Source organism: Schistocerca piceifrons, chromosome 3 (assembly GCF_021461385.2).
Source record: "Schistocerca piceifrons isolate TAMUIC-IGC-003096 chromosome 3, iqSchPice1.1, whole genome shotgun sequence".
In the NCBI taxonomy this organism is placed as follows: domain Eukaryota; kingdom Metazoa; phylum Arthropoda; class Insecta; order Orthoptera; family Acrididae; genus Schistocerca; species Schistocerca piceifrons.
In genome coordinates, this window is record NC_060140.1 from 891,011,736 (window position 1) to 891,022,773 (window position 11,038).

The window sequence follows — 11,038 nt, forward strand, 5'->3', positions numbered from 1 at the left end:
CACAACGATTATGACTACTTTGAAGGACAGTAACAGGTGCAAACATGTAACTCTATTGTATCGGTTGTGAGCAAAAATAGTTGCCTCTATTTAAGTTCCACCCCTCATATTTGACTCTGCTGAATCTACTACCACTACAACCACTAGTACTCTACCAACTGAGTCACACTGAACCTCACATCAATATGAACTATTATAGCACATTCTCCTGTAGAAGCGTTCTTACATTTCATCAGAAATTATTTAGAAATCTCTTGGAAATGTTTGATGTATATGTCAATTATTTATGTATATTCAGAAGGGAAATTCGTGGTCCAAATCAAAAGGACTACTCTGCCATGCCTAGAAATATTTGCAACACTTGTAATTACAAGACTTTCACGCTACTCCTGCTAAGCTACAAATTGAAACCTTATAAAAGCGACTCCATGGTCCATGATGGCTTTAGGTTAGATACAAACCACCAGAAAACCAATCCACTTTAAAAGTAAAATTCCTTGTTTGTGACACACAATTGAAAAATAAAGTTGCATTCCATCTAGACGTTACCCAATTTCCCTGGCACACATCTTGGCCATCGTGTTGGCTAGTGAAATGCTTATTGATAACAGTTGTTTTTTTTTTTATTGTTGTAAGTATTACTGATAAGGACATGTGAAAAGGTCATAGTTTACTGTAGACCATGTTCCAAGCCAAAGTATATCTGCAAACCGTATTTAGTGGAGATGAATTACCATCCTCGAAACTTACAGAGAACTGAAAGATACATCAGCAGCACATCTAGTGGTATTTGCAGTATAACTTTCTTGGTGATTCTCTTCGAAAACAAAATGTATACTTTACTGGAGTCAGACAGATGACAACAGCACAGATCTGCTCTCGTGAGGTGTGTCTATAAAGTACCTACGTTCAAATTCCTTATGGTAACATTGATCTCAACGGCTAACAGGTCCACATGAAGTTGAATCACAGAAGACAGTACCATAAGAAATCTACAATGTGAAACACTTATAATTTATGTGTAGAATAGCTAATAGTCGCCTCAATACTAGATTACTTTCTGTTTATAGGAGGCATGATTAAAGCTTTATGTGTCCTACTGACAAATACAGTCCCAATCTATTGATTTTACTTTAACATCTGGACCTAAGGACTTCTGGAGGAATTCACGACGAGGCTTTGGGAATGTATCAGTAACAATACAGTAATGACGATACCGAAACACAATTTATTGACAAGCACAATACAAGAAGTTCATCCTTTCACAGACACAGCTAGTAACGCACTACTGTCCTTGTTTAAGACACAGACGTTGCAGATCTTGCTCACTAATGGTGGTTGTAGGTGTTGATATCCCTACATAGTCCCCTCCCCCTGTTAGTGCAGAGCACTGAAGGGAGGATGTTTGTAGGGACAACTACTGACGAAACGATTGGTGCAGAGGTGGCTGGAGTACAAAGTTCAGTGGCGCAGATGCATGTGACTGTCCATGCTGTGGCTGGTGTGTGTGCGAGGCGTGGTCAGACTATTCCTCAACAATAGTTGGCGTAATTGCATGTGACCAACTGTGCTGGCTGGTGCTGGTTTCTTGGTGGTAGGTGTTGTAAAGCTGGGCGGTGCTTATGCCAAACAGATGGTATGGTTACAGATGTTGAGGAAGTTGTCAGGTATGTACGCATCTAAATTCAGGCAGAGGCATGAGAGGTAAAGGAGGTGTCAGGAGTGTGGTCTTTAGTGTTGATTCATCCTAAGTGCTGTGCAGTGTGGACGAATTGGTTGGTCGTGGACTAGTGGTCCTGTGGCACCTCCGATGAGATGGCGGTGTAATCAATGTCGTCTGGAAGAGAATAAATGTGTTCCCGTCATCTGATGTGTGCCGCATCATTCAGAGGTGGTGACTGTTAAGGACAGTTACAGTTAAACTGTCCTCTAAGAGTTTGGTGGAAAAATCATTAGCATCGACGTCGGTGACATTGAGCTGGATAGTGAGATATGATGTTGCTTTGGATGTGGCTGTATGGTCGTGTATGGTAGTTAGAGGAGGGTAGTTAGAGGAGGATAGTTACAGGTGGGTGTAGTGTTGTCCTCTTGAAGTTCCATGCCAGTTTCAGTTGATTGACGATGACTCTGTCATTGACAGCGATGTCAAAAATGTGCGTGTTTTATATGATGACTTTGTATGGTCCTGAATGAGGTGGTTAGAGCGCAGACCTCACAGTATCATTGTGCAGCATAACATATTTGCAGTCTGAAAGGGCTTTGTGTATAAGTACTCGAAGTGCGGGTTGAGGGTTGAGTGTTGGTACATGGGAGTGTCAGATGTGTTCTTTGACACATTGTACAAGGGCTGATAATGCTGGAGATTCGTCGTTTTGTGTTGGCAGTATGAAGGCCAGAGATTCACCACATTAAGATTTCAGCCAATGATGCTTGCAGGTCTTATTTGTAGGCAGTGCGCACTCCAAGAAGGTCCCAGAGCAGAGCCTCCGTTTGAGAATCCATGACACTTGATAGCAGCCTTAAAGGTCCTGTGCCACATTTTGACCAGGGTACTGCTCTGCAGGTGACAGGCGGTGGTTCACATATGTTTAATAGTGCACAGGTTGCAATGTGCCATTAAGAGTGCCGACTCAAATTGGCAGCACTGCTCTGTGGTGGTGGTTTCTGGTGTGCCTAAGTTTGATATCCACCCATCACGAATCCTTGTCTATGATGGAGAGGAAGAGCTTGTAACCTTATGACTCAGGAAGTTGCTGGGCGGCAGCTAGCTACTCAGTCAAAGCAGAGGAAGATGGCGTTAACCTCAATAGGCAAATGACAATGATTTTGTCTAGACCATGTGAGTGCCATACGTCTGTTGAGTACTGTAACATGAAATCCAGGTGTCAGGAAAGTCATGGGGTGCCTTCTTTCAGCAGTGTTTTATAACTTCAACAAGTGGCTTGTGGACCATGATTAGACAGATGTTCCAACCTTCAATGTCTTTGCAGAAGTACCTAACTGCCTCGTAACGGATGAGGAGTTCCCTGTTGAATGCCAACCGTTTGGATTGGGAAGTTGTCAGTTTGCAAGAGAAAAAATGGAGAAGGCAGGTTTCATGGCCAATATGGTTACAATCAGTTGAGCATCCAGGATGGGCCTTGCAAGAGTGTTTGCGTTAGTGAGACATTCTTCTGTGTAAACAAAAGTGTTTAACATGTCTTTGGTCCATCTGACTCTACTGCTTCAAATTTCGATGTGACCTGATAACGTGTCTATGAGCAGCACTTGTCAGGTAGGTGCTTGTGATAGGTGGCGTTGGTAGAAATTTAAAATTCTGAGAAAATATCGGAGTTCATGGTAAGTTAGTGGTAGTGGGAGCTGGCATATGGCGTCTGCCTTGTGTGATGTTTGTTTGATGCCTGTGGCACTGAGTAAATGTCCAAGGAAAGTGACTTCTTTTTGATGTAGTTGAGATTTGTCATGATTAATCAACACAACGCCTTGTAAAGTTCTGAGAACTTCTTTGAGGTGTACTTTGTGTTCTTCAGGGGTGTATGAACGCATGGTTTCGCGGCGATATGAGTTAATAAAATTTTCTCGGGCTTCCAGCCGCGTCAGGTGGTTAAAATCCCACGAGCTTTCAACCGAGCCCTCCTCAGTCATTGTCAAGTGGTAAGAATGACTGCTGTGTCGCCGTGGCTGCGTCGTTATATAGCCGTACTGCTGGCTGTGACGTCACTAGTGCTCTCTTCCTCGCCATATATGGCAATGTTTTCATCCCGCGTCCGTCGCGTCCATTTCAACCTCGCGATGGCCGTGTCCCAGGCTGTGCTGAGCTTCAAACCGCCGTCCTCGTTGATGGTGTTTTCAAAGGTTTTTATTTCAATAGCTTCTTTTATGATGCTATCCCAAAATCCCTTCGTCCTCATAACGACAGATGTTTCGTCGAATAGAATTCGGTGTCCATTTTCTAAGGCGTGTTCTGCTATGGCTGATTTTTCTGGATAGCGTAGGCGTAAGCACCTCTCATGTTCCGTCCGGCGGTGCTCCACAGTGTGTACTGTTTGGCCGACATAGTAACAGCCACACTAACATTGTATCATGTACACTCCAGGCGTTCTAAGCCCTAGATCGTCCTTCACATGTTTATTTATACTTGGTGTGGTTCACAATTAAATCTTGAGAGTTTTTGATCTTTCTTCCTATGGGCATATACTCAGTATTTTCAGAACTAATTTGTAGACCGATCTTAGCTGCCAATAACTCCAAGGTCTGCATACTTCTTTTCAAATCTTCTTGTGTGCATGCTAATAGTGCAATGTCGTCTGCATAGGCCAGATATGTAATGTGTTCATTGGCAATTTGAATGTCCTGGAAGTTTTCTTTGTTGAAATCCCGCATTACCGTCTCAAGTGCCAGGTTGAAGCGGACAGGTCATAGCCCATCTCCTTGGCGTAATCCTATTACAACTTAGAAGCTTTCTGTCATTTTACTGCCCACCTTAACCTTAAGTTTTGTGTCATTTAGGCATATCTCTACCAGTTTGACCAATTTCTGTGGCATACCAAACTCTGTCGTAGTTCCAATCAGGCTATGTATACTGTCGTAAGCCTTCTTGAAGTCTACAAACAGACCTGTTTTAAGACAAAAATCTGGTCCATGGTTGATCGTCCTGCTTGAAACCCTTCTTGGTATTCTCCAATTGTGTCTCTTGTTACAGGTTTTATTCGTTCTAATAGGCATTTGGAGATCTTATAACAGATGTTGAGTAGCGCTATGTCCCTATAGTTGTCACGTACTGATTTGTCTTTCTTTTTATACAGGGTGGTTCATTGATCGTGACCAGGCCAAATATGTCACGAAATAAGTGTCCAACGAAAAACTACAAAGAACGAAACTTGTCTAGCTTGAAGGGGGAAACCAGATGGCGCCATGGTTGGCCAGCTAGAGGGCGCTGCCATAGGTCAAACGGATATCAACTGCGTTTTTTTAAAATAGGAACCCCCATTTTTTATTACATATTCGTGTAGTACGTAAAGAAATATGAATGTTTTAGTTGGACCACTTCTTTCGCTTTGTGATGGATGGCGCTGTAATAGTCACAAATATATGGCTCACAATTTTAGACAAACAGTTGGTAACAGGTAGGTTTTTTAAATTAAAATACAGAACGTAGGTAAGTTTGAACAATTTATTTCGGTTGTTCCAATGTGGTACTTGTACCTTTGTGAACTTATAATTTCTGAGAACGCATGCTGTTACAGCGTGATTACCTGTAAATACCACATTAATGCAATAAATGCTCAAAATGACGTCTGTCAGCCTCAATGCATTTGGCAATACGTGTAACGACATTCCTCTCAACAGCGAGTAGTTCGCCTTCCGAATGTCCGCACATGCATTCAGAATGCGCTGACGCATGTTGTCAGGTGTTGTCAGTGGATCACGATAGCAAATATCCTTCAACTTTCTCCACAGAAATAAATCCGGAGACGTCAGGTCCGGTGAACGTGTGGGCCATGTTATGGTGTATAATCACCAACAACACACGCCACTTGTCCTGCTTTAGACTTCTTTATTCACTTTTCTTAACAGCTATCCCACGATCATCACATCTTTGCTACCAAAGAATAAACAAAAATAAATAAATAAATAAAATTTTAAAGATATTACATCATGTTATCAGTAATGAACTATAACTATTAACGGTCTTGGCAGCTTCATAAAATATAAAAATACCATTTAGATTTCATCACTGTTGCCTTTACAGGTGCTTCGACGACCAATCCAATAAAACATGCTATTCAATACCGCTTCAATCGCACGTGAGCTATGTGCAGGACATCCATCATGTTGGAAGTAGATCACCATTCTGTCATGCAGTGAAACATCTTGCAGTAACATCGGTAGAAGATTACGTAGGAAATCAGCATACATTGAACCATTTAGATTGTCATCGATAAAAAGGGGGCCAATTATCCTTCCGCCCGTAATGACGCACCATACATTAACCCGCCAAGGTCGTTGATGTTCCACTTGTCGCAGCCATCGTGAATTTTCCGTTGCCCAATAGTGCATATTATGCTGGTTTACGTTGCCGCTGATTTTGAATGACGCTTCGTTGCTAAATAGAACACGTGCAAAAAATCTGTCATCGTCCCGTAATTTCTCTTGTGCCCAGTGGCAGAACTGTACACGACGTTCAAAGTCGTCGCCATGCAATTGCTGGTGCATAGAAACACGGTACAGGTGCAATCTATGTCGATGTAGCATTCTCAACACCGACGTTTTTGAGATTCCCGATTCTCGCGCAGTTTGTCTGCTACAGATGTGTGGATTAGCCGCAACAACAGCTAAAATACCTATTTGGGCATCATCATTTGTCGCAGGTCGTGGTTGGCGTTTCACATGTGGCTGAATACTTCCTGCTTCCTTAAATAACGTAACTATCCGGCGAATGGTCCGGACACTTGGATGATGCCGTCCAGGATACCGAGCAGCATACATGGCACACGCCCGTTGGGCATTTTGATCACAATAGGCATACATCATCACGATATCGACCTTTTCCGCAATTGGTAAACGTTCCATTTTAACACGGGTAATGTATCACTAACAAGGGAACCTCCCCATCGCAGCCCCCTCACATTTGGTTATAACTTGGCACAGTGGATAGGCCTTGAAAAACTGAACACAGATAAATCGAGAAAACAGGAAGAAGTTGTGTGGAACTATGAAAAAAATAAGCAAAATATACATACTGAGTAGTCCATGGCAAGATAGGCAACTTTAACAACAGTATGAGCTCAGGAGTGCCGTGGTCCCGTGGTTAGCGTGAGCAGCTGCAAAGCGAGAGGTCCTTGGTTCAAGTCTTCCCTTGAGAGAAAAGTTTAATTTTTTATTTTCAGACAATTATTATCTGACAAACTCTTATGTTTTCATCACTTTTTGGGAGTGATTATCACATACACAAGAAAACCTAAATCAAGCAAGGTAGAAGAATCTTTTTACCCATTCGCCAAGTGTGCAAGCTAGCTGGGTCGACAACATATTCCTGTCATGTGATGCACATGCCGTCACCAGTGTCGTACAGAACATATCAGACGTGTTTTCCTGTGGAGGAATCGGTTGACCTATGACCTTACGATCAAATGTTTTCGGTTCCCATTGGAGAGGCACATCCTTTCGTCTACTAATCGCACGGTTTTGCGGTGCGGTCGCAAAACACAGACACTAAACTTATTACAGTGAACAGAGACGTCAATAATGAACGAACGGACAGATCATAACTTCGCAAAAATAAAAAAAATAAAATTTCCACTTGAGGGAAGACTTGAACCAAAGACCCCTCGTTCCGCAGCTACTCACTCTAACCATGGGACCACGGAGCTCCTGTGCTAACATGGTCCTCAATTTTGCCTATCTTGCCCATGGACTACTCAGTTTGTATATTTTGCATATTTTTTCATAGTTCCACACAACTTCTTCCTGTTTTCTCGATTGATCTGTGTTCAGTTTTTCAAGGCCTATCCACTGTGCCAACTTATAACTAAATCTGAGGGGGGTGCGATGGGGAGGTTCCCTTGTAAGCAAATACCGTCTGCACTGGCGGAATGTTACGTGATACACGTACTTATTCGTTTGTGACTATTACAGCGCCATCTATCACAAAGCGAAAGAAGTGGCCCAACTAAAACATTCATATTTCTTTACATACTACACGAATATGTAATAAAAAATGGGGGTTCCTATCTAAAAAAAAACAAAAAAACGCTGTTGATATCCATTTGACCTATGGCAGCGCCATCTTGCGGGCCAACCTTAGCGCCATCTGGTTTCTCCCTTCAAGCTAGACAAGTTTCGTCTTTGTAGTTTTTTCGGTCGATGCTTATTTCGTGAGATATTTGGCCCGGTCACTATCAATGGACCACCCTGTATATGGGGCATATCACAGCTTCCTTCCATTCCCCTGGTATTTCATGTTTTGCCCAAATTTGCTCGATTAGCTTGTGGGTTTTGAAACAGAGGATTTCGCTTCCAGCTTTGAGAAGTTCAGTGGAAATTCTGTCCTCTCCTGGACATTTACCATTCTTAATGTTTTTCATTTGGTTCCTTATCTCTTCAATGGTGGGTGGAGGATATTGTGGGTCTACTGTTACTGGGTCATCAAATTCAAGTAGTTCAGCTGGTTCATCAGAGTTTAGTAATTCTGTGAAGTATTCCACCCATCTTCTCCCAATGTTTTGATCTTCTGTTAACATTCTTCCATTGGCATCTATTTTGAGTTTGTGTTGATGGTATGTTCCTCCTTAAAAACTTTTCACTTTTCTATAAAGTTCTTTATACCTGTTTCCATGAAACTCTTGTCGAGCTTCCTCCATATTGTTTTTTACACATTTTCTCCTTGCTTTCCTCATGTGGCTTGTGTCTGCTGTCGTATTTCTTCGAACTTTGATTTTTCTTCTTCTTGTATATTACTTTGTACCCACAGTAGTTTGGCTTGCTGTCCCTCCCTGATAACTTCCTCACACTCCTCATTGAACCACACTCTTTTTCCCTTAGTTCGCTGTGAGCTGTTTCTTTAATGGTCTCTGCTACCACCTTCCAGTTCTGATCTACCACAGTATCTCTTTCCTCTTCATTCAAAGCCTCAAAACGGTTTGTCAGGGCTATCTTGAAAGTTCTTCACATATTATCTTTAATCAGACTCTCCTGGTCATATCGAGTGACTCTTTGCATTCTTTCGTACTTCCTGGCTCTCCATATTGTTTTCATCCTTCCCCTGACAAGGAAGAGGTCCGATCCACTTTCCGCACCTCTTGCTGTTTTGTATCCACTTCTTTATTCTTGTCTCTACAATTAGGTGGTCAATTTGGTTCACTGTCTTCTCATCTGGAGACACCCAGGTTCGTTTATATATTCTCTTCCTGTCGAAATCAGTACTACTTATAAACAAGCCCTTTGCAGTTGCAAAGCTAACCAGCCTAGTGCCATTACCACTGCTCACATCATGTAAACTGTGCTTTCTGATGGTCCCCCTGAAGGCTCCTTCTTCCCTTATTTTTGCATTAAAATCTCCAAGGATAATTTTGTAATGTTCACTAGGTACATTGTCTAAAACCGTTTCTAATTCAGATGGCTCTAAGCACTATGGGACTGAACACCTAAGGTCATCAGTCCCCTAGACTTAGAACTACTTAAACCTAACTAACCTAAGGACATCACACACATCCATGCTTGAGGCAGGATTCGAATCTACAACCATAGCAGCAGCGCGGTTCCGGACTGAAGCGCCTAGAACCGCTCACCCACAGAGGCTGGCCCATTTCTAATGCCTCATAGAAAATATCTTTTTTGATGTCATCACTTTTCTCGGTTGCGGCATGACAATTTATATATGTGAGTTTGTGTGTCTATGGTTAGGAGTGAGATTCTGGGGTTGATTGTTTAAAAATCTATTAGAGTGGTACAGAGTGATTTCTTCACTACAAAACCAGTTCCTAGTGAGTGGCTTGCTTCTGAGGCTCCATGGAATATGACATAGCTTTCCATTTCTGCAGCTCCGTTTTCTGTCCACCTTGTCTCTTGCAGAGCCGTTAGATCTATTTGATTCTTATCTACTTCTTTTACTACGCATTTTGCTGTCCCAGTCTGAAATAGGCTTCGGACATTCCAGGTCCCTAGTTGTATTTCCTTCCATAGTTCTTGTTCTTGCTTAGGTCGTTTTACAGAAATCAGTCCTATCTGAGGCTCTTCTGTGATGTCATACCGGTGATTATTTTTTCCAGGATGGGTTGGGAGCCCATCGTCAGCCCACAATCTGGAGGAGCAGGGGTTTTCTCTTGTAGAAGGTTGGCTTCTCCATGCCTATAGAGGTCTTTCTGTCCTTTTGTACATATACCAGGGAAAGAGAGGAAAAGGAAATGGTGAGGACAGGTTTGGGATAGGAAAGGGGAGCAATAGGTCATTGTGGGGCACACTTTGTCTGTTTCCTCCATTTGGCCTGTCCGGCTTGGGGGACCCTGTTGGTAGCTCGCTACTACTGGCATAGGCCTCCAGATCTGGAGCATGCAAACCTCCTTGCCCGCACGGACAGTGCTATGTTAAGGCGATGTACCCTGAGGAGGAGAAATACACTTACTCTGACAATGCAAGATCTTCCTAACGATCAATGTTTCTCAAACAGGTCACACAAGATGGGATCATACTGACAATGAGCTCACTAACAAAACTTCATGTGGTACTGCTGATATTCCAGATTGCATTACAAAACAAACAGGGAAGCATATTATTGATCCTATGATATTTATTATTAATCACTCCTTTTTAAATGGTCCATTTCCCAATCTTATAAAGGTTGCTAAGGTCACACTGCTGCACAAAAAGGGAACCACAGACAATATTCACAATTGTAGATCTGTAGCACTGCTTAGTGGCTTCTCAAAGATCTTTGAAAAGGTCTTTTCCAATAGGCTACTTGAATTTACAAGTAAGTACTCATTACCCTACCACATGGCTTCCAGAAATCTAGATCCACAGCCATGGGTACATAAATGCAATTCTGAAAGCCACATACCAAAAGAAAATGGCTACTGGAATATTTATCGATTATCTGAAGCATTTGACATTGTAGATCATGCTACCCTACTACACAAAACAGAAAGTAAGGGTATCAGAGGTGTTCCAAATGGATGAAGCTAATCGCACCTTACAAACTGACAACAAAAAGTTATTCTTAAACATGACATACAAACTGGAAACATTGTGAGAACAACAACAAACTACAAACTCATAAGGGAAAACTTTCATAAAATTTGGGGTGTTACAAGGGTCCATGTTAGGTCCAATCCTCTTTCTTCTGTATATAGAAGATATGAATGACTCTGTTCACGCCAAAGAGAAAACTGTTTGTGGATGAAATGAGCATTTTGATAAGAGACTGAAACAAAAGCACCTCCAGTCATCAGCAGATAGGACATTTTTGCAACTGTCAGACTGGTTTGAGAGAAATAAGCTCATCATAAACACTGAAAAAACAGTAGCCATGAACTTTTGC

General features: G+C 42.1%; 1 protein-coding gene across 1 annotated transcript; it reads left to right on the top strand.

Annotated features, from left to right (window-relative positions):
• The first annotated feature begins 9,845 nt into the window (after positions 1-9,845).
• LOC124789162 lies at positions 9,846-10,677 on the top strand. The gene is made up of 2 exons (XM_047256457.1): positions 9,846-9,918; positions 10,169-10,677. The coding sequence occupies exons 1-2, from the start codon at positions 9,846-9,848 to the stop codon at positions 10,675-10,677; spliced, it is 582 nt and encodes a 193-aa protein (XP_047112413.1).
• The last annotated feature ends 361 nt before the right edge of the window (positions 10,678-11,038 follow it).